Source organism: Elephas maximus, chromosome 6 (assembly GCF_024166365.1).
Source record: "Elephas maximus indicus isolate mEleMax1 chromosome 6, mEleMax1 primary haplotype, whole genome shotgun sequence".
NCBI lineage: Eukaryota > Metazoa > Chordata > Mammalia > Proboscidea > Elephantidae > Elephas > Elephas maximus.
This window is the reverse complement of record NC_064824.1, coordinates 142,126,982-142,151,817: the sequence shown is the minus strand read 5'-3', so window position 1 is coordinate 142,151,817 and position 24,836 is coordinate 142,126,982. Positions and strand designations below refer to the sequence as shown.

General features: G+C 41.2%; 1 protein-coding gene across 1 annotated transcript; it reads right to left on the bottom strand.

Annotated features, from left to right (window-relative positions):
- Window positions 1-7,665: 7,665 nt before the first annotated feature.
- On the bottom strand, window positions 7,666-8,616 carry LOC126078491 (olfactory receptor 12-like). Its single transcript, XM_049889038.1, has one exon. It carries the CDS (start codon window positions 8,614-8,616, stop codon window positions 7,666-7,668), a length of 951 nt encoding a protein of 316 aa, XP_049744995.1.
- Between the last annotated feature and the right edge of the window lie 16,220 nt (window positions 8,617-24,836).

Here is a 24,836-nt window from a genome sequence, read left to right as displayed (position 1 = left end):
GGGTACCTGGGTCCCAGCTGGGCCCAGGTGATCCAGGCTCAGGTACAGAAAGCTGCCAGGTCCTTGGTGGAGAGAGGGAAACTCAGCCCAGCTCCTCCACGCTTGGTTCCCATTGCAGGGTGTTGGGATGTGGGGGAGCCCCCACCATGGGGTCACTGTAGCGATGTTTCTCTGTGCCTGGCACGGCTAGGACTCGAGCCTCACATGGTCTATTAGGGGCGGTTGTTTGTGTTCAGGCCTGCAGTGTGCTGGGACTCCTGGCCCCTTGGGTCCCTGTCACCATCCTTGGTTGGACTCATTACCTCCAAGCCTGGTGCTGAAGCCTGGAAACTGCTCAGGGACCCCCAGAGGGCAAGCAGGAGACAAGCACGGAGCCTCAGACAGTTCCAGTGGATTTCAGTAGAGAGGCCGCCTTCCGGGGTGACAGGGGTGTCCTCCTGGGCCCTGAGCCCCTCCTGTCCCCTCCCCACCCAACACATCTCCACCAATTTGGTGGAGGAAAAGTGACCTAGTGGGGAAATTCCTGCCCCAGGAACCTGGAAACCTGTTTTCTACTGGGCAGCCCCTCTCACCATCTTACATTAGAACATTAAAGAAGGTAGTCACCAAGCTTCTTTTTGCTTTTTTTCCCAAGAAACATGTTTAACATTCTCTGTGTTTTAAGATTCAAAAGGAATACCCACATGAAGAAATCCAAACAATTAAGAAATGATCAAGTAAAAAGGGAGACATTGCTCCCTTAATCCAGGAAAAACTTAGAAAGATTAACACCTAGAAACAAATCTTTCCCTGAGTGGGTGGACACTTGTGACCTTTGCTTCATTTATTTATTTTTGGTATGGGTGTCCTAAAAATTAAATCATGGTATTCATTCATTCTACAATTTTATTTTTTCACTTAGCACTGTAAACGTATCTCTGAGTCAGTTTCTCTCCCTTTGTATAAAGCCAAAATCCAAACTTGATTTCTTCAAGTTGATTCCAATTCATAGCGACCCTATAGGACAGAGTAGAAGTGACCCATAGGGTTTCCACGGAGCGCCTGGTGGATTCCAGCTGCTGACCTTTTGGTTAGCAGCTGAGCTCTTAACCACTACATCACCAGGGCTCTACCTTCGTATATGGATACTATAATTTCTTTAGCCAACAGATTCATAGATATTGAGGTTATTTTTTTCCCTGTCACCAACAACATTGCAAAGTGTGTTAGTTTTGTTCTCAGGGAGATGTTCCCGTAGGTGAGAAACTAATTTGTACACTGATACCCTATTGTGCCCAAAGAAGTTGTGTGATTTCTTCTGCCGTTGGCATGGAAACACAGATGTCCCTCCCCTGCCAGTACTTAAGGTCACCAATCTGCATAACATCCACGCATCTAACAAAACACCTGCTAGCTCGTCTGGTCAGCATGACTTTATTGTGGGTGTGGCTGGACATCCTTTCGTATATTTGCTGGCCATTTGAGTTTCTAATTCTGTAATTGTCCTGGGCAGTGACACACCCAGCCTGACAATGATGCAGTCCTACCTGGGTGCTGTGGCCGATCAATCCAGGTGGGCACCCCCCTTCCCCTGCAGACCACAGCCCTGGCCCAGGAGCATCATATCCTCGGGATCCGTGACCTCGCAGAGTTGCTTTCCCAACACAGAGCAGAGCCGTTCCCACTCATTCACGCCCTCCAGATCCAAGGCTTCTGGCTGGATTCGGCTCCCTACTGGGCAGGAAAGCTTTTACATGATCAGTCTTTTCTCCCTCCATAGGGTTTTCAAGGCTGTGACCTTTTGGAAGCAGATCGCCAGGCCTGTCTTCCAAGGCGTCTCTGGACAGGTTTTACTGCCAACCAAGTGCTTAATCATTTGTGCCACCCCGGGACTCCTAATGTGTCTCTTAAAAAAAAAGACCAAACCCATTGAGTTGATTCCGACTCATAGCAACCCTATAGGACATAGCAGAACTGCCCCAAAGGGTTTCTTCAAACTGCTGACCTTTTGGTTAGCAGCCGAACTCTTAACCAGTAATCCGCCTATAAACCCACTACTGTCGAGTCGATTCTGACTCGTAGTGACCCTACAGAACAGAGTAGAAGTGCCCCGTAGAGTTTCCAAGAAATGCCTGGCGGATTCGAACTGCTGACCTCTTGGTTAGCAGCCATAACATTTAACCACTACGCCACCAGGGTTTCCACTATACCACCTAGGGACTCCTAATATGCCTTTTAGGACTCTTTAAAAATTTTCTCTTCTCTCCCTCTCCCTGTCTGTCTGTCTGTCTACCTGTCTGCAACGTATGTTGTACAGAAATTGGATTTTCAATTTTAATTGAATTTTTATTAAATTCATTGATTTTATGAAACAGAATTTTATTCGAAAGACTTTTCTGAAAGGACTTCTAGATGAACTGGGAGCCAGTTCATTTTTACTAAGGGGTATAAAATATTTTATGATGTTGGTGTAATTTATTTAACTAGTCCCTTATTGCTGGTCATTAACTTTATTTCCAGCTTATGGGCCACTATGAACAATAAAATAAATGTCCTTCTCCGTGGATCATTAAGTATTTTTTAATTGTATTTATTGAGATAAGAATATACACATTTTTATTAAGCAAAGTTTGTTTAGATTTATTATTTTATTTGTATATGATATCTTCTTGATTTTTAGACATTTTTACAATCTTTTCTTTCTTTGCTGAAGTAGAATTTATAAGGCCTGTTAATAGTAAACTCTATTTTTTTCGATGTTGGAAAAAAGTCTTCATATTTACTTGTTTTATTAATAGGTATTTCAGCTATGCAATTGTTGGCTAATAATTATTATTTATTAGCACTTTGAAGACATTTTCTACTCTTTTCTAGGTTTTCATTGTTGCAATTAAGAAATAGCAATACCAAAAAGAATTGGTTGAAGTTCAACCATTCTCAGGAGGTAACATGTAAGCAGGAACTGATGGCACTGAAGGAAGTAGTCCACGCTGCACTGAAGGCACTGGTGAAACCAAGGCTCCAGGAAACGACGGAATACCAGGTGAGATGTTTCAACCAACAGATGCAGTGCAGGAAGTGCTCACTTGTCTAGGCCAAAAAATTAGGAAGACTGCTACCTGGGCAACTGACTAGAAGAGATCCATGTTTATGCCTATTCCCAAGAAAGGCAATTCCACTAAATGCTGAAATCATTGAACAATATCATTAATATCACAAGCAAGTAAAATTATGCTGAAGATGATTCAAAAGCGGCTGCAGTAGTATATCAACAGGGAACTGCCCGAAATCCCAGCTGGATTCAGAAGAAGACATGGAACCAGGGATATCATTGTTGATGTCACATGGAACCTGGCTGAAAGCAGAGAATACCAGAAAGATGTTTACCTGTGTTTTATTGACTATGCAAAGACATTGGACTGTGTGGATTATAACAAATTATGGATAACCTTGGGAAGAATGGGAATTCCAGAACACTTGAATCTGCTCCTGAGGAACCTGTACATAGATAAGTGGCAGTTGTGCAAAGTTAACAAGGGGATACTGCCTGGTTCAAAGTCAGGGAAGGTGCGCATCAGGGCTGTATCCTTTCACCATACCTACTCAACCTGTATGCTGAGCACATAATCTGAGAAGCTGGATGGTAAGAAGAAGAACAGGGCATCAGGATTAGAAGACTCATTAACAACCTGTGTTATGCAGATAACAAAACCTTGCTGCTGAAAGTGAAGAGGACTTGAAGCACTTACTAACGAAGATCAAAGACCACAGCCTTCAGTATGGATTACACCGCAACATGAAGAAAACAAAATCCTCACAACTGGACCAATAAGCCACATCATGATAAGTGAGGAAAAGCTTGAAATTGTCAAGGATTTCATTTTACTTGGATCCACAATCAACGCCCATGGAAGCAGTAGTCAAGAAATCAAAAGACGCATTGCATTGGGCAAATCTGCTAGAAAAGATTTCTTTAAAGTGTTTAAAAGCAAAGATGTCACCTTGAAGACTAAGGTGCGCCTGACCCAAGCCAGGGTATTTTGAATTGCCTCCAATGCATGTGAAAGCTGGATGATGGATAAGGAGGACCAAAGAAGAATTGACACCTTTGAATTGTGGTGTTAGAGAAGAATATTGAATATACCATGGACTGCCATAACAAATGAACAAATCTATCCTGGATGAAGTACAATCAGAATGCTCCTCAGAAGAAAGAATGGCGAGACTGCATCTCACATAGTTTGGACATGTCAGCAGGGATCAGTCCCCGGAGAAAGTCATCATGCTTGGTGAAAAGGAGGAAGACTCTCAACAAGAAGGATTGATACAGTGGCTGCAACAATGGGCTTAAGCATAACAACGATTATCAGAATGGCATGACTGGGCAGTGCTTTGTTCTGTTGTACATAAGGTTGCTATGAGTTGGACTGACTGGACGGCACCTAACGACGTTAAGAAACTAGTGCCAGCCTAAATGATATTACTTTGTAGTAGCCTGTCTTTTCTCTCCGGTTGCTTTTAAGGTCTCTTTTTGTCTTTGATGTTCTAAAGTTTTACTATGATGTATGTCATCTGTACTTTCGTTGAGTCTTCCTTGGGATTGTCTGGAATTTCAGACCCTAAGGTTTAGTGTCTATGACCAATTATTGGCCATCAATTCTCTTTGAATATTGCTTCTTACTCACTTTCTTTTGTTTCATCTTTTGTAACTCTTATTAGATGCGTATTTGGCACTGTCACCTCATTTTTATAATATGTATTTTACATTTATTTGCCTTTCTGCCCTGCGTCCTGGACAATTTCTTTAGATCTATCTTTAAGTTTTCTAATTCTATATTCGATGGTGCCTACTTTGCCATATAATCTGCTAACAGAATTTTTAATTTTAATAATTATATTTTTCATTTCTAGAAGTTCTTTTTGATTCTTTTTCTAATCTTCAAGTTCATTTCTAAAAATCTCTTGCTCTTTACACATGTTTTTGATCCCTTTTTACCTGTCTACCTGCCGGCCAAACCTCTTGGTTCCCTTTTCCTTTTTAAAATGTGCACATAAGGCACAAAGAAGTGGACTAATTAAAATCCTTGGCTTAGGACACACTTTTGATAATGGCCCATTCGTGCTCTATCTTATGCAACTTTGTTCTACTTTCTAATACACCCTTTCCTCACTTATCGACATGGTTCGTTTCAAAAGACCAGGTCATCATGTGAAATCGGTGGTATGCAAAAAGTAAGGATGATCTCAACAGATCACCAAATGGAGGGCGACTACATCATTACATACCTATGAAATTACAACATTACATACCTGTCAAGTTACATCATTGCATAACTGCCAAACCGCTGAGAGGCATGGCCCAGCCAAGTCAATACATAACCTTAACCATCATAGCTAGCACCCTGGCATTCATTACAACCAGTTGTATGTAGTTATTGTGCAAAATAGCCTAATAGTTGATTTTTTACTATTACTGTAACTTTGAAAATTTGGATAAGGAGATAGTTGATAAGGGAGGAGAAGGCGTAATATAATTAATGCTTGTGACTACATCACTGAACTCATAAATTAAAAAATTATCTGTATAGCTTACATCTATCCCTCCTTTTTTCACCATTCTGAACTTTTTTGGGTCTGAACTTTAGGCTTATAATTCTCTTGCTTCTTTTTGTTTTATTTTATCACGTATTTCTCTTTCTGTATATATGTGTGTCTGTACGTGTAGTTAGTATACTACTTTATATTCTAGCACTCTAACTATAGAAATGTTTCATTCTGTTTGTGGCCTTTCGGTCCTTGCTTTTTGCACACAGCCTTATTTTTCTAAGATTCATCCTTTTTGTGGGGGGGGTTACTAAAGCGGCAGTACTGGGTACGGCAAATGTTTAAGTGCTTGACAGCTAGCTGAAAAGTTGGCAGTTCAAACCCACCTAGAGGTGCCTTGGAAGACAAGCTTGTTGACTTGCTTCTGAAAGGTCACAGCCTTGAATACCCTATGCAGTAGTTCTACTCTGCACTTATGGGGTCCCCATGAGTTGGAATCAACTTGAAGCAACTAACAACAACAAAATGGCAGTCCATTAATTTTCAAAGCTGAGTAATATTTTATTGTTTATAAAATATTGCTGAATAACACAATGTTTTCATTTCTCTGTTGATGGGCATTAGGTTACCTCCAGCTTTCTTTATCATTATTATTTGGTGCAAGCAATGATGTTACGAAGTCTCTTTTATATCTGGAAGAATTTTTGTGTTGTTGAGTATGCAAAAATTTGACTTTAAAGATAATGCCAAATTGTTTTTAAAGTGTTTTATCAATTTTCAGTTTCATAAACAATGTGTATGATATTCCATCGATCTACATAATTTTTAACCCTTTATAGTGCCAAATTTATTTTTTTGCCCATTAAACAGGTATAAATATTTTCTCACTGTGGCTTTCATTTTCATTGGCCAATTTGTCTCTTCCTTCTCATTCTTCTCCTTTACAATTTTTTGGCTATTCTTGCCTCTTTGGATTTTGTAATTAGTTTTGCAAGTTCCGTTCTGAAACCTACTGAAATTTTAACTTGATTTGTACTAAATCTATAGGTTAATTTGGAGAGAATCAGTCTAATTGCTATATTAAGTGTCCCTACACTTGAATCTATGAATCTCTAATGCCTCTCATTTTATTTAGGTTAAAGTTCAAGCCCTTCAGTAAAGATATATAATTTTGGATGGATAGGTCTTGCATCCTCATTAATACCTGGTATTATTAATCATTTCAATTTTAGCCATTCTACTGGATGTGTACTGATATCTCGATTGTAGTCTTAATTTGCATTTCTGCAATGTATAATGATGTTGAAATTCTTTTCATGTGCTTATTTCCTATTCTTATATTTCTTTTATAAAAGTTTGTTCAAAGATTTTTCCCATTTTTTAGATTGGGTTCTTTGTGTTCTTCCTGTTGAATTGTAGGAGTTCCTCATATATTCCAGATATGTCTTCTATCAAATATGTATTTTACAAATATTTTCTCTTAGATTATGGCTGAACTTTTTATTTTTTAACTAATTTTTGGAAATGCAAAAATTTTTTCTTTTTTTTAAATTTTGATAAAGTCATATTTATCAAATTTCTCCCTCAATGTCTTGTGCTTATTTTGTCCTATTTAAGAAATCTTTGCCTAATCTAAACTCTCAAATGTCTTCCTTTATTTTCTTCTATGTGTTTTAAAATTTTAGCTCTTACATTTAGAGATTTTATTTATTTTGAGTTAATTATTATTAGGGTTGAGATTCATATTTTTGCATATGGATATCAAGTTTTTCAGCACAAGTTGTTGGAAATACTATCCTTTCCATCACTGAATTACCCTGAAGCCCTAACAGTGTAAACTTACATGTACTCATTCTGTACTTTGTGCCATTATTGTAATAAATTTACTTCTTCATAAGTTGCAAACAACACAATAAATTTTATTATTTTTGCTCCATTGGACTATTGGTTCTTAGCGGACAACAACATTGTCATATGCATCTTTCCAAGTAGTTTGCAAATACAAGATACATAGTGTGCTTTAAATAAAAGTTGATTGAATGAAGGAAAGAACAATGGAAGGAATTTCCTGATCCACCCCAACCAAAAGGCTCTCCTTTCGCTGAGTTCTCAAGATACTCCGTCTCTCCCTGGCTGCCCCCTTCATGTAGCTGCATGTTTCTGACCCAGCCTCTTTAGGGCTTCCTTTACATCCTTGTTCCGCAGACTGTATATGAGGGGGTTGAGCATGGGGGTGACCAGGGTGTAGAAGATGGAGACCACCTTGCCCTGCTCCATGGACTCAATGGCTCCTGGCTGGGCATACATCACAAAGACAGTCCCAAAAAAGAGAGTCACTGCAGTCATGTGGGAACCACATGTTGAGAAGACCTTGTGGCGCCCAGCTGCTGAACGCATCCTCAGGATGGTCACTGTGATATAGCCATAGGAGACAAGAACCACACATGTCACACCCACGATGATCAGCCCACAGATGCCAAACATGACCAGTTCATTGAGGGCTGTGTTGGCACAGGCGATCCGGAGCAGAGAAGGCAAGTCACAGAAGTAGTGGTTGATGTGGTTGGAGCTGCAGAATGGCACACGGAGAGCGAGGCTGGTCTGCACAATGGAGTTGAAGCAGCCTCCACAGTAAGTGCCCAGTACCAGGCGGGTGCAGGCTGAGGGGCACATGGTGACTGGGTAGCGCAGGGGGTTGCAGATGGCCATGAAGCGGTCATAGGCCATGACACCCAGAAGTAAACCATCAGTGGTGACCAGTAGAGCAAAGAAGAAGAGTTGGGTGGCACAGCCAGCAAAGGTGATGATTTTTCTTGAGGAGAAGAAGTCTGAAAGGGCCTTGGGAGCAATGACAGATGAGTAGCAGAGGTCCAGGAAGGAGAGGTTCTTAAGGAAAAAGTACATCGGGGAATGGAGGCGGGCGTCCAGTGTGATGACCACGATCATTGTGAGGTTCCCCAGTACAGTCACCATATAGAGGGTCAAGAATACAGCAAAGAGCAGGACCTGGATCTTCAGCCCACCCTCAAATCCCACTAGCACAAACTCATGCAAAGAGACCACGGAAGCATTGCCATTTCTCAATGTTGGCATGGTCCTGGGGCCTCAGACTAGGATAGGAAATTCCACTTACAGTAATACTGGATTAGGTAAGCCAGACTACACTTCCTGGTGATGACTATTAGAAACCCAAACGACAACATCTGATTCAAGCCATAGGAGAGTTAATGATTTAGTGAATAATTACTGAACAGAGCTCACAGAAGACCAGAGGGATGAGCCCAGCTTTGAAAGCATGGCTTATATCCCTGGAGGTTTAAGTTAGTTTTGAAGAGGTAGTCTGAGAGGCCAAGTGGCTAAGCAGTGAGTTTTTCATGTCTTTTGGAGTAGATGGTGAAAGCAGATGGTTACTAAAGGCCAACACAAATTCATTCATGGGCAAAGTTTAAATAAGGAGTAGGTCTGCAGCTCAGCTTCTGATCATTTCAATTACTGAAATTGGATTAAGGTGTTCTGAGAGCCAGTGTCTCTGATACCTTGAAAAAAAATTACAATGCAGTTTATCAAGAGGAAGACACCTAATGTCAGGCTTCAGGTTTTTTCTATAAAAATTTTGCATAAGCAATAGCAGAGAGACAATATAAGAATTGAGGAGTTAAGGCAATATGAATTAAGACAGCAGAAACAATGGATAATAGAAAAAATCTCAGAGGTGTCAGTCTTTGGAGTTAGTGAACATAAACTTTGAAATAACTAAAACTTTATGTTTGGGAGAATAAAAGACAAGATTAAGAATTTTAGCAGAGATATGGAAATTATAAAAATAATCACACATACAATTTTTCAAAAAAGTAAAATGACTAAAATCTAGTACTGATTGAGTGGGTTAAATAGCAGATTAGACATAGCTGAAGAGGGAATTTGTGACCTAGAATACAAGTCAGCAGAAAATATTCATAATGAAGCATGAAGAGAAAAAAGGATAGAAAAATCAGAAAGAGGTCAGAGACATAGAAGATACAGTGAGAAAACTTAACACATGTGAAGTATTAAAAAAATACTAAAAAAGAGGAAAAAGAGAAAAGGGCTGAATCAGTATTTGGAGAGATAATGGCTGAATATTTTCTTAAGATAATGAAAGACATTAAACCATAGATTTGTGTACCCTATAACATCAAAGCAGGATTAACGCAAAGAAGACCACACTAAGCGTACCAAAATCCAAAAAACCAAAGCCACTGCCATCAAGTCAATTCCAACTCATAGCGACCCTATAGGACAGAGTAGAACCACGCCATAGAGCTTCCAAGGAGTGCCTGGTGAATTCGAACTGCCAACCTTTTGGTTAACAGCCGTAGCACTTAACCACTACACCGCCAGGGTTTCGATAGTACAAAACAAAGAAACAAAAGTTAAAACTAAGATAAAGAGAAAAATCTTCAAAGCAACCTGAGAAAAAAAGGCATAATACTTCAGAGAAGCAACTGCAAAATTAAGACTGCCAAGTGACTTTTTACTAGATATATATATATATATACATCAGAGTCAATGAAATGATATTTTAATGTACTCTAACAAAATAATTCCCAACATGAATTCTATACCCACTCAAACTATCCTTTAAGAATGAATATGAGTTCAACAGTAATAGCTGCAGACTTCAATACCTGACTTTGAATATGGATAGAATCAGCAGACAGAAGGACAGCAAGAAGTAGAAGGCTTGACCAGCATTAGAAGCCAACTAGACCTAATAGACATCTGTAAAAGTCTCCACCCAGCAACAGCAGAATAGACATTCTTCTCAAGTGCATGTGGATCATTGTCCAGGATAGACCATCTGTTAGGCCACAAAAGAAGTCTGAATGATTTTGAAGAGATTGAATTCATACCAAGTGTCTTCTCCGACCACAATGGGATGAAACTAAAAATTGATAACAGGAGGAAAAACGGAAGAGACACAAATATTTGGTTTATTCATACCATAAGGAGCCCTGGTGGTGCAGTGGGTAAGTGTCCGGCTGCTGATCAAATGGTTGATGGTTCGAATTGACCCGCTGCTCTGCAGGAAAAAGATGTGGCAGTCTTCTTCCTTAAAGATTTGGCACCTTGGAAACCTTATGGGGCCATTGTACTCAGTTCTATGGGGTTGCTGTGAGTTGGAATCAAATCAAGAGCAGTGGTTTTGGGTATTGGTATTACTACCATGGAATAGTATTCAGCCATAAAAAGGAACGATACATTGATGCATGCTAGGATAAACTAACGTTAGTTTCATTAAGTGAAGAACACACATTGTGTTATTTGTCAGCAGCCACCAAAAAAAGAGTAAAAGAATGTACAATTTCCAAGCTAATATAAGCAAAACGTATAATAACACATTGTTTCAATGTGCCAAAGGCAGAAAAGGAGAAAGACAGAGGCAATGAAGTAGAAAGCACTAAATGACGTGGTGTGCTTAAAACCTAAAGATAAGAGCACTTATATATGAAATAGAAAGCAAGCATGTAATAGAACTTACACCAAAAGTTAATTATTTTAAAAAACGAGTAAAATTGGCAAGATTAATGATGTATAAAGGAGAAAGGATACAATGTCAGGAATGAAAGGGGGACATTAGCAGAGATCCTAAAAACACAGAGAGGAGAGTGGGGTAATATCATCAACAGCTTGGTTTTAATAAAGTTGAAAATTTGATAAACTTGAGAACTAACTAGAAAAATATAACCTTCCAAAACTGACCTTATAATAGAAAACCAGGAAGTCCTATACTCATTTAAGAAATTGAATGTACACTTCAAAATCTTTCCAATGAAAAGGTTTCAGGATCAGATGGCTTTCCTGGTAAAGTCTATCAAATATTTCAGGAAGAAAAAATGCTAATTTTACACAAAATATTCCAGAAGGAAAAAAAAAATAGAGGGGCCACTTTCCATGTTATTTTAGGGAGCATGGATAATGTCGATATCAAGGTGTGACAAGACATTATAAGAAAAGAAATATACATAATATTCTTATTCATGAACATAAATGCAAATTTCTCAATCTATTTCAGTAATATATAAAAAAGATGACATGTGCACAGGAATGCAAAGTTGTTTAATACTGGAAAATCAATGTTATTCATCACTTTAACAGAATAAAGAGGAAAATCATATTATTGCAATAAACTCAGAAAAAGCACTTGATAAAATCTGGCATTCAATATAGAGGAGAATGTCTTAACCTGATAAATGGCATCTACAAATATCTTTAATGATGAAACATCTTTAATGGTGAAATCCTGAAAGCTTTCCATTGAGATGGGAGCAAGACAATATTGCCCAATCTCTTCAGTTACATTCAACATTATACCGGATATCCTAACCAGTTCCTTTAGGTGAGAGAAAGAAATGATAGTTATTGTGCTTCTTGGAAGAAAGAATAAAAACCATCATTAATAACAGATGATATGATTGTGTGCATAGAACACCCATAGTAAGCTACAGATAAATTATTAAAATTAATAAATGAATTTGGAAAGTTTACTGAAAACAAGATCGACATATAAAATTGATTTTATTTCTGTGTACCAGCAACAAACAGAAAATGAAAAGGCAAAAGGGATATGATTTAAAAATAATGTGCAAATATCCATGGCCAATATGGGAAAAACATTTTTACATAAAACTATTGGAGAAGTATGAATCTAGGAAAATTTGCAAGCATCAAAGATGAAATGGAACTTAGAAAGATTGATATCCAAGGGATTAGTGAGCTGAAATGGACTGGAATTTGTCATTTTGAATGGGACAATCATATGGTCTACTATGCCGGGAACAACACCTTGAAGAGGAATGGCAGTACATTCATTGTCAAAAAGACCATATCAAGATCTATCCTGAAGTACAATGCTGTCAGTGACAGGATAGTATCCATATGCCTACGAGGAAGACCAGTTAATGCAATTATTATTCAAATTTATGCACCAACCACTAAGGCCAAAGATGAAGAAACTGAAAATTTTTACCAGCTTCTGCAGTCTGAAATTGATGGAATATGCAATCCAGATGCACTAATAATTACTGGTAATTGGAATGCAAAAGTTGGAAACAAAGAAGAAGGATCAGTCTTTGGAAAATACGACCTTGGTGTTAGAAACGATGCCAGAGATTGCACGATTGAATTTTGCAAGATGAATGACTTCTTCATTGCAAAAACCTTTTTTCACCAACATAAACGGCGTCTATACACATGAGCCTTGCCAGATGGAATACACAGGAATCGAATCCACTACATCTGTGGAAAGGGATGATGGAAAAGCTCAATATGATCCATCAGAACAAGGTCAGGGGCCAACTGCAGATCAGACCATCAATTACACATATGGAAGTTCATGTTAAAAATGAAGGAAATTAGAACAAGTCCATGAGAGCCAAAATAAGACCTTGAGTACATCCCACGTGGATTTAGAGGGCATCTCAAGAATAGCTTTGACACATTCAACACTAATGACCAAAGGTCAGATGAATTGTGGAATGACATCAAGGACATCATCCATGAAGAAAGCAAGAGGTCATTAAAAAGACAGGAGAGAAAGAAAAGACCCAAACGGATGTCAGAAGAGACTCTGAAACTTGCTCTTGAACACTGAGCAGCTAAAGCAAAAGGAAAAAATGATGAAGTAAAAGAGTTGAACAGAAGATTTCAAAGGGAGGCTCGAGAAGACAAAGTAAAGTATTGCGATGACATGTGCAGAGACCTGGAGTTAGAAAACCAAAAGTTAAGAACACCTTCAGCATTTCTCAAGCTGAAAGAACCGAAGAAAAAATTCAAGCCTTGAGTTGCACTAAATAGTGAAGGATTCTACAGGGAAAATATTAAAAGATGCAGGAAGCATCAAAAGGAGATGGAAGGAATACACAGAGTCACCATATCAAAAATACTTGGTCAACATTCAAGCATTTCAGTAGGTAACGTATGATCAGTAAGTGATGGTACTGAAGGAAAAAGTCCAAGCTGCACTGAAGGCATTGGTGAAAAACAAGGCTCCGGGAATTAATGGGACGCCAACTGAGATGTTTCAACAAATGGATGCAGCACTGGAAGTACTCACTTGTCTATGCCAAGAAATTTGAAAGACAGCTACCTGACCAACCTCTTGGAAGATATCCATATTATGCCTGCTCCCAAGAAAGGTGATAACCAAATACGGAAATTACCTAACAACACCGTTAACATCACATGCAAACAAAATTTTGCTGACGATCACTCAAAAGCAGTGGCAGCAGTATATCGCCAGGGGGCTGCCAGAAATTCAGGCCGGATTCAGAAGGGGATGTGGAACCAGGGATATCATTGCTGGTGTAAGATGAATCCCGGATCAAAGCAGAGAATTCCAGAAAGAGGTTTACTTGTGTTTTATTGACTATGCAAAGGCATTCAACTGTGTGGATCATAACAAGTTGTGGATAACATTGCAGAAAATGAGAATTCCAGAACACTTAATTGTGCTCATGAAGGATTTGCACATAGATCAAAAGGCAGTCGCTTGAACAGAACAAGGGGATACCACATGGTTTAAAGTGGAAAAGGTGTGTGTCAGGGTTGTATCCTTTCACCATAGCTATTCAATCCGTATGCTGAGCAAATAAATCTAAAAGCTGGACTATATGAAGAAGAACGGGGCATCAGGATTGGAGGAAGACTCATTAACAACTGTGTTAGGCAGATGACACAACCTCCCTTGCTGAAAGTGAAGGGGATTTGAAGCACTTACTGATGAAGATCAAAGACCACAGCCTTCAGTATGGATTACACCTCAACATAAAGAAACAAAAATCCTCAGCGCTGGGCCAGTAAGCAAGATTATGATAAATGGAGAAAAGATTGATGTTGTCAAGGATTTCATTTTACTTGGATCCACAATGAACACCCATGGAAGCAGCAATAAAGACATCAAAAGACACATTGCATTGGGGAAATCCGCTGCAAAAGTCCTCTTTAAAATGTTGAAAAGCAATGATGTCACCTTGAAGACTAATGTGTGACTGACCCAAGCCATAGTGTTTTCAATCACATCATATGCATGCAAAAGCTGTACAATGAATAAGGAAGACCGGAGGAGAACTGATGTCTTTGAATTGTGGTGTTGGCAAAGAGTATTGCATATACCAGGGACTGCCAAAAGAATGAACAAATCGGTCTTGGATGAAGTATAAGCAGAATGCTCCTTAGAAGCAAGGATGCTCAGATCATGTCTCACATTCTTTGGACATGTTATCAGGAGGGATCAGTCCCTGGGGAAGGATATCATGCTTGGTAAAGAGGAGGGTGGGCAAAAAAGAGGAAGACCCTCAGCCAGATGGACTGACACAGTGACTGCAACAATGGGCTCAGGCATAGCAACAGTTCTGAGGATGACACAGGACAGGGAATTGTTTTGTTCTGATCTGCATTGGGTTGCTATGAGTCAGAACTGACTCGATGGCACCTAACAACAACAACAACATTGGCAAACCAAAGCAGATTTAAACAACATGATGGGATATGCCAAGCTCATAAGCTGGAAAACTTAATACCACAGAAATGTCAATTTCCCAAAAACTAAACTGCGTCAATGCAATCCCAATGCACTTTATTTGTGGAACTTAACAAGCTGATCCTCAAATTTATATTGAAATGGGCAAATTCAAATATATCCAAGATAGTCTTGAAGAAGAAAAGCAGAGTGGAAGGACTTTTCCTACTAGATATTGACTCATAGTTTACAGTAATGAAGATAGTGTGATAATGGCATGAGGCTAGACAAGTAGACCAATGAGATAGAGCAGAGGCCTAGAAACTGACCCTGTGTTTAGATACACTCAATTTATCAAAGAGTTAGCACTACAGAAAAGTGAAAAATCTGGGACAACTGGATACATATCATTTAAAGAGTGAAATTTGACCCTTACCGCACACTGTACACAAAAATCGTTTGCCAGCTGAGACCAAATCAAAAAACAAAAACAAAAAACACAGACCTGTTGGTGTGATGTCGATTCTAACTCATAGCGACCCTATAGGACAGAGTAAAACGGCCCCATATGGTCTCTGAGGAGCAGTTGGTGGATTCAAACTGCTGATCTTTTGCTTAGCAGACACATCTCTTAATCACTGCGCCACCAGTTGAGAGTACACCTAAATATGACAGCAAAAGAATGAATGTCCTAGAATATAATATAGGAGAATATCTTTGTGGCCTCAGTGTAGGGACAGGCTTCTTAAATTTGCCAAAGAGGGAACAAAAAATACTAAACAGAGAGAAAACATTTGGTGAATTGGACTACATAAACACTGAGCTACTATTCAGAGTGTGAAAAGGCAGACCACAGCTTGGGAGAAGATACTTGCAATACACACAATGGACAAGGGACGTGTACTAAAGGTATATAAATAATCCTACAGACAAATAAGTAAAAATACTGGTGAGAGACTTGCAGAAGTGCTTTACAGAAGAGAATATCCAAATGGCCAAAAAGCACTTGAAATTGAGCACAACCTGGCTAATCATCAGGAAAAGGCAAATTAAGGCCCTGGTGAGATACTGCTGCACACCCACCTGGCTGGCTAAAATTAGACGGACAGCAAGAACTGGTGTTGGGGAGGATGGGGGGCAACCGGAACGCTCATGTGTTTAGAACTGCTGATATAATTTAGGGCAAGCTGTTTGGCGTTTCTACTAGAGTTGAAGATACTAGCCTTACTTATGACCTAACTGTGCCTCCTGAAGGTATTTACCCAACAGATATGTGCACACCTGTGCACTAGCAGACGCGTGCAGGACTGATCCCCGTGGCATTGATCTTAAACGCTGCAAGTGGGGAGCAACTCAAATATCCATCACAACTGAACAGATCCATAAATAATGGCATATTTGTCTGATGGAGTACAACAGAACAGCGAAAATGGACAAACTACTTGTACACATAACAATGTGAATCAGTCCCATGAGCGTAACATCAAGCAAAAGGAGCCAGACAGAAAAGAACACATATGATACGAGTCAGCTTAATATGAACGTTCTAAGAGTTGGGGAACCTGAAGGAAAATGCTTCAGGGATACGTGCTTAGAAGAGAAAACCATAGAACCCACCAACCTAAACATCAAGACCATGGTTATCTTTTCATGGACGAGAGGAATTTGTGGTTAAGAGGACACTTGAGAACTTCTTAGCCTCTGGGAATGTTCTATTTCTTGACCTGCGTGGTGGTTACGGGGTGTTTGCTTTGTGATCATTTCCTTGACTGTAGGTTTCTTCCATGCACATTTCTGCAAATGTGTGGTAGCCAGGGCCAAAGGGATGGAGCACTTCACCCAAGGTTCCTGAGGACCCTTGCCAACCCGAGGGGCAGCTGCCACCTCCTCCTCCTTCCTGGAGGAGCTCAGACCAGGTTGAAAAGAAAACATTTGCTGCACTTTCTTGCATTCACACTTACCTATCTATCACCCGCATTGTGAAGGGTCAGAGGTTTGCCGTGGGAGATGCTGAGAGGACTTAGAAATGGCCCTGCACTCAAGTCACTTTGGGTGTTATTCCTCATTAGGTGCCATCCATGGGACTAGTAGAACTGCCCCATAAAGTTTCCTAGGCTGTAGTCTTTACTGGAACAGATTGCCACTTCTTTCTACTGCTGAGCTGCTGGGTGAGTTTGAACTGCCAACATTTTGGTTAGCAGCCGAATGCTTAACTATTGCACCTCCAGGACTCCTTGTTCGGGGTGTACCAGCAGCCTTCAACACCCTACTTCCTCCCTCTATAACAAATATTTTTCCTTGGTGTTGGCAACCACAGTCTATCCTGGTAGCTGACCTGCCTCTCACTGCTTTCCCTCATCTCCTTTGCTTGCCTGGTTCCCTGACCACGCTGGAATGGTGGTGTCTCCAAACACTTTACTTCTTAATTCAGTGCCTCTCAAACATTAGCGTGAATCAGAATTACCTGGAGAACTTGAGAAACCACAGATCCCTGGCCTCCATACCCAGAGATTTGAATTCAGTAGATCCGGGTCATCTGCCATTCCAACAAATCCCCGGGTGACACTGATGATGTGGGTCTGAAGACCACACTTTGAGGGGCCCTGATAATAAAAGCTCCAACTCTCTCCTGCACTAAAGACCTACATCTCCAAATGGCAATTGGATATGTCCTCCAGGAAGTCCCACCAGCACCCCAAGTCATCATGTTCAAAACTGTCATCCCCATGGAAGTGCCTTCTGCCTGGCTTGAGGGTACTGCTGTCCTCCAGTCCCCAAACCCAGTCCTTTTTCCTCTCCTGCCGTATTCAACATTCACTACCTCCTGCCAGCTCTCTGCACTCAATTTTTCTCCTCTCCACCAACTTGTACCCGACCTCATTCTTCTCACCTCTCTTTCGGATGGTTGCCATGGGCTTCTCACGGGCTCCATTTTGTCCACTCAGTAATTTCTTTCCTACACAGCCTTCGCACCCTACGCTAATTTTACAAATTGTATCATTGACTCCCCAATTCAAACCAGGCAGTAGTTCTTCCAGCACCTGAAGAACGCACAGTAGCAATCTCAGCTTGAGCTTGCTCACCCCACACCTGCCAGGGGAGCTCAGTTCCAGCCTGGGGGCATGTGGTCTGCCTTCTCTGATTCTTTCTCACTCTGCCAGGATGGACTCTCCAGCCCCCTCCCCCTGTGGGTGTGGCCAGCTGTCATGTCTTCCTCACACTTGGATGTATTTGTTTCCTCCTTTGTGTCATCACAGGAGCCCTGGTGGTGTAATGGTTAAGCACTCAGCTGTTAATTGAAAGGTTGGCTGTTTAAATCCACCAGCTGTTTCATGGAAGAAAATGTGGCAGTCTGCTTCCATAAAGATTATAGTCTTGGGAACCCTCTGGGGCAGACCTACCATGTCCTATAGGATTGCTATGAATGGGAACTGACTTAATGGCAACAGGTTTGGTTTTTTGTTTTGTGATGTCAAGGGACTGGGTCACAACCCTCTTGTTGCACTTGTCACTATGCATTGCAGGTATTTGTTTACATGTCTGCATTCCTACTGAACCTAGACGTCCTGGCACCTGGACTTGGCCTCCTTTGTCTTCATATCCCTGATGCAGACTATGCCCTGTAGCAGAGTGTGCCCAGAAGTCTGATGGCCTTGATTTCAGCCTGAGAGATGGATTCATGGTCATGGGGGAGCCCAGTGTGCTCCTGGTCCCCTCTTCATCATGAACATGTAATCTTTCCCTTCAGGCCAAATGACCCTGAAGCCCAAGACCAATGCTGGGCCAGGGCAGGTGTGTGGTCAGTTCTTCACTTGCTGAGAGCAATTTCTGAGTGCTTAGTATATATATATATACCACCCTCAGACTCCCTCCAACACAAGCTCTCTTCAACCTCTCTGGAGCCCTGCAGAGGGTGCCCTGAACTTACCTTTTCCAGATGATGGTCGTGGCTTGCCTAAGGCCACACAGCCAGAACCTGTGCTCCTGGGTTGCCAGGCTCCTGACTCCTGGTCTGTACTGATGGTGATGCCCTACTTGTGCAAACCTGGCCCCTCTGCAATGAAGTGAGCAAGGGAAGGGGGCAGGTGGGGTACCTGGGTCCCAACAGGGTCTGGGTGCTCCAGGTTCTGGTGCAGAAAGCTGTAGGATCCTCCGTGGAGGCAGGGAGGCTCAGCACAGCTCTTCCTTGCCTGGTCCCTGTGTCTGGGTGGCGTGATGCCACGGAGCCTGCACCATGTAGTCGCTGCAGGGACTTTTCTCTGTGCCTGGCACGGGGGGGGGTACTTGGGCCTCGCATGGCCAATTAGGGGTGGTTGTTTGTGTTGGGGCCTGCAGTGTGCTGGGAATCCTGGACCTCTGGGCCCCTGTCGCCAACCCTGTTTGGACTCCCTAACCTCCAAGGCTGGAGTTGAAGCCCGCAAGTCCCTCGGAGGCCCCCAGAGGGCAAGCAGGAGACAAGCACAGAACCTCAGACAGACCCAGTGGATTTCACTGGCAAGGCCGCCTCCCTGGGTGACAGGGGGGGTCTTCCTGGGCCCAGAGCCCCTCCCCAACCTTTCCTTTTCTCTACCTTTTAGCCATAACGTTCTTCTGTGCATTGGAATGACCTCATAGAGAAAAATTCCTCCCTCTGTTCTACTCCTTGTTCTCCCCTGAACTGGCCCCTGACCTTGAGTAGGTCACCTTGCCATGGAAAAACCACAAGGGGAAGAAGACCGCTCCTCAGTTCCACTTCTGCTTTTGGAAGAGGCTTCACAGCGTGGGATAGTATAGTACTTGAAAAGTCTTGGTTTGCAAAATTAGAGAAACCGAACCTGTATGAAACATTCAAGCAATTCAAAAGTTTTTGGAGTCAAGAGTGAAGACACTCCCCTCTGTTCCTCCTAATCACAGTCCTGGCCTTTGTGGGCAGTGTGGGGTCTCCACTTCCAAGCCTGTGTGTGTGCACATGCGTGTGCCTGTGTGTGAGTGTGTGCCTGTCTGTGAGTGTGAGCAGGTTCACCGAGGGGGTCGTGCATGCTGGTATAATTTGTTTGATTCTTTTTTCTTTTACCAAAAATATGGTCACACTCTACATCGGTCTGCAATTTGACTTTTTTCTTTTTTCACCAAATCATGAACAAGTGTGATCTTTCTAAGCCAGTGTTTTGTCTTTCAAATGTCGCTGGAACGTTCCATTGTACGGGGATCATCATTGATTCATTCAGCTCTACATTCATGAGCTTTTAAGTTATTGCATTTTACAAAAAAATTGTAGTGTTTCAGTACTTGACCTTGTACTCTATGTCCTCAGTGCTGGGACTTCTGTGGGCTAGACTCAGTTCCTAGAAGTCAGATGGTTGGGTCAGAGCGTGAACAACATTGTTCGATTCCCACCAGGTCCAGCTGCTGTCTTGCCGACTTGGACTCATGGCGACCCCACGCGTGTCAGAGGTGAACTGTGCTCCACGGGACTTTCAGAGCCTGAGTTTTCAGAAGTAGATCACCAAGCCTTTCTTCTGAGGTGCTTCTGGGTAGGTTCCAAAATCCAACCTTTTGGTTAGCAGCTGAGCTCATTAACCATTTACACTACCCAGGGATTCTTTTGTTTAGATAATCACTGTCGACTGATCTTCTAAAAATTAATAATTTACCTTCTGCAATTAGTATATGAAAGTCCCATATACTAATAATTAGTGCAAATTCGATAGACAAAGTGTTGTTGTTAGGCCTTTAGATAAGGAGATGATCCTGGATTATTTGGTTGGGCCATTGTAATGACAACTGTTCTGAAAACACGGATGAGGGAAGCAGAAGTGTTAAAGAAGAAGATGAGACAATTTAAGCAGAGGCTGGAGTGATGCAGCCTTGAGCCAAGGAGTGCAGGTGGCTTCTAGATGTGGGAAGAGGCAAGGACTGCATTTTCTTCCAGAGCTCCAGGAGGAATGCAGCTCCGCTACACTTTGCTTCTAAGTCCTTAAGACTCATTTTAGATTTCTGACCTTCAGAATTGTAAGATAATATATTCGTATTGTTTTGAGCCATTATGTGTTTGGTATTCGGGACAGCAGCTGTAAGAATCTAATACAATCAGTTTTAGGGGTTGCTCTAAAATTGAAGTGTGCATCATTAACATATCATTCAAAAAATAAAAAGTTACTGAAAAGTCAGCTGTGACTCATGGAAAGCCAGTGTGTCTCAGAGCAGAACTGTGCTCCACAGGGTTTCCAGTGGCTGGCTTTTTGGGAAGTGGATCACAAGGCCTTTCTTTTGAGGCACCTCTGGGTGGACACAAACCTCCAAACTTTTGGTTACCTACCGAGCACATCGTTGTTGTTGTTGTTATCTCCAGGTCTTTGCACATGTCATCATAATACTTTACTTTTTCTTCTTGAGTCACCCTTTGAAATCTTCTGTTCAGCTCTTTTACTTCATCATTTTCTCCTTTTGCTTTAGCTACTCGATGTTCAAGAGCAAGTTTCAGAGTCTCTTCTGACATCCATTTGTGTCTTTCTCTCTTGTCTTTTTAATGACCTCTTTCTTTCTTCATTATGATGTCCTTGATGCCATTCCACAACTCCTCTGGTCTTCGGTCATTAGTGTTCCACACATCTAACCTATTCTCAAGATGGTCTCCAAACTCAGGTAGGATATACTCAAGGTCATACTTTGGCTCTCATGGGCTTGTTCTAATTTTCTTCAGCTTCAATTTGAACTTTCATATGAGGAATTGATGGTCTGTTCCATAGTTGGCCCCCTGGCCTCGCTGTGACTGATGGTGTTAAGCTTCTCCATAGTCTCTTTCCATAGACGTAGTCGATTTGATTCCTGTATATTCCATCTGGCGAGGTTCACGTGTACAGTCGCTGTTCATGTTGGTGAAAAAGGTATTCCCAATGAAGAAGTCCTTGGTCCTGCAAAATTCAATCATGCAATCTCCAGCATCGTTTCTATCACCAAAGTCATATTTTCCAACTGCCAATTCTTCTTTGTTTCCAACTTTCCCATTCCAATCACCACTAATTATCAGTGCATCCTGAATGCATGTTCAATCAATTTCAAACTGCAGAAGTTGGTCAAAATCTTCCATTTCTTCATCTTTGGCCTTACTGGTTGGTAGGTAAATTTGAATAATAGTCGTATTAACTGGTCTTCGTTTTAAGCGTATGGATATTATCCTATCAGTGACAGCGTTGTACTTTAGGATAGATCTTGAAATGTTCTTTTTGACGATGAATGCAACACCATTCCTCCTCAATTTGTCATTCCTGCATAATAGTCCATATGATTGTCCGATTCTAAATGACCAAAACCAGTCCATTTCAGATTGCTAATGTCTAGGATATTGGTATTTATGTGTTCCATTTCATTTTTGACGGTTTCCAATTTTCCTGGATTCATACTTCGTCCGTTCCAGGTTCTCATTATTAATGGATATGTGCAGCTGTTTCTTCTCATTTTGAGTCATGTCACATCAGCAAATGAAGGTCTTGAAAGCTTGACTCCATCCACGTCATTAAGGTCACCTCTACTTTGAGGAGGCAGTTTGTCATGGACTGAATTATATTCCTCCCTTCCCCCCCCCCGCCAAATGTGAGTATCAGTTTGGCTGGGCCATGATTTCCAGCATTGTTTAGTTGTCCTCCATTTTGTGATTGTAATTTTATGTTAAAAGGGTTCGGGTGGGATTGTAACACCAGCATTACCCAGGCCACATCCCTGATCCAATGTAAAGGGAGCTTCTCTGGGGTGTGGCCTGCACCACCTTTTATCTCTCAAGAGATGAAAAGGAAAGGGAAGCAAGCAGACAGTTGGGGACCTCATACCACCAAGAAAGCAGCACCAGGAACAGAGTGCGACCTTTGGACCCAGGGTCCCTGCGCAGAGAAGCTCCTAGTCTGGGGGAAGATTGATGAGAAGGCCAACAGAGAGAGAAGAATTCCCATGTAGCTGACACCCTGAATTTGGACTTTTAGCCTACTTTACTGTGAGAAAATAAACTTCTGTTTGTTAACATCATCCACTTGTGCTATTTCTGTTATAGCAGCACTAGGTATCTAAGACACAGCTCTTTCCCAGTCATATCTTGAGTGCTTTCCAACCTGAGGGGCTCATCTTCCGGCACTATATCAGACAATGTTCCGCTACTATTCATAGGATTTTCACTGGCTAATGCTTTTCAGAAGTAGACCAGCAGGTCCTTCTTCCTAGTCTGTCTTATTCTGGAAGCTTAGCTGAAACCTGTCAACCAGGTGACCCTGCTGGTATTTGAATACCTGTGGTGGTGTAGCTCCCAGCATCACAGCAATAAACAAGCCCCCACAGTATGACAAACTGACAGAGGCTTGGAGGTGTAATTATCTATGTGTTGTAAATCCTAACCTCTATTATGTTAATGAGGCAGAATTAGAGGAAATTATGTTAATGAGGTAGGACTTACCTACAGATTAGTTTGTATCTTGCTTGAGTCAATCTCTTTTGAGATATAAAAGAGAGAAATGATCAGAGAGGAAAAGGACCTCATTAACATCAAGAAAGAAGTGCCAGGTGTGGAATGTGTCTTTTGGACCCGGGGTCCCTGCGCTGAGAAGCTCTTAGGCCCAGGGGAAGATTGACGACAAGGACCTTCCCCCAGAGCCAACAGAGAGAAAATCTCCTGAAGCTGGCACCCTGGATTCAGACTTCCACTAAACTTTGAGAGAACAAATTTTTGTTTGTTAAGGCCGTCCACTTGTGGTATTTCTGTTATAGTAGCACTAGATAATTAAGACTTTTACCTGCATGTATGTTCATATGGATTCATTATATTTATCCTTGATAGGGCTCGCTGAGATTTTTGGTCCTGTCAGATAAAGTCTTTCATAAATTTTGGAATGTCCTTGACCGTTAATTCTTCAAATATGTATTTTTTCCCGTTCTCTTTCTTCTGGGACTTGAATTTGCCATATGTCGGACCATGGCTATCCATAGACTGTTGATGCTCTGTTCTGACTTTTTTTTTCCACACTGTTTTGTTTTGTTTTAGTTTGGGTATTTTCTGTTGACTTGTTTTCACATTAGCTAATTCTTGACTCTACAGTGTCCGGTCTTCTGCAGTACTTTTTAATTTTAGAACTCACATTTGATACTTCGTTATAATTTCTACATCTCTGCTGAAAATTTTACATACATTATCCACCTTTTACAACGGATGTTTAACATTTATATCATACTTATCTAGAAGTCCCTGTCTGATTATTCCAACATATTTTCATAACTATTTACTTGTTCCTCTCTTTATTTTGAGTTGATCACCTTTTGTTGATTTTTTGTGTGTTCTCTAATTTTTTATTATATGCTGGACATTTAAGTAAATAATATTTATCTTAGAAAGAGGAATGCCATTTTTCTGTCAGGCCATTAGAGTGGGAACTGAGTCAGTCTGGTCTGTTGTTGAGCTTGGCCTGGTCTTTGTGTCAGCTTTAGTTTGATCCATAACAACGCTAGCTTCAAATGTTTTGAGGGTAGGATCATGACTTTTCCTTCAGCTGTGTCAAAGATTTGAGCATTGGTGAAATTCAGGAATCTGAAATCTAAGCCACTTCCTTTAGAAACTGTGGGAGATCTCTTGGTCCTTTACACCACAGCATCCAGGATTCTGGGTTGGTAAAGAGTTCTCTTTGCTCTCCAGTTTAGATCCTGGTTTTGTGTGCTGCAAGAGACCTCTAGCAGCCCTACTGGCCTTCAACCAACCTTTGAAAGGCCTCAGGCTTACATTCTGTGAATGTCAGCAGTGACTTGGAGGAGTTTTCTTAGGTTTCCCACCTTGCCCTCAATCTTTCATAGATAATAGCCA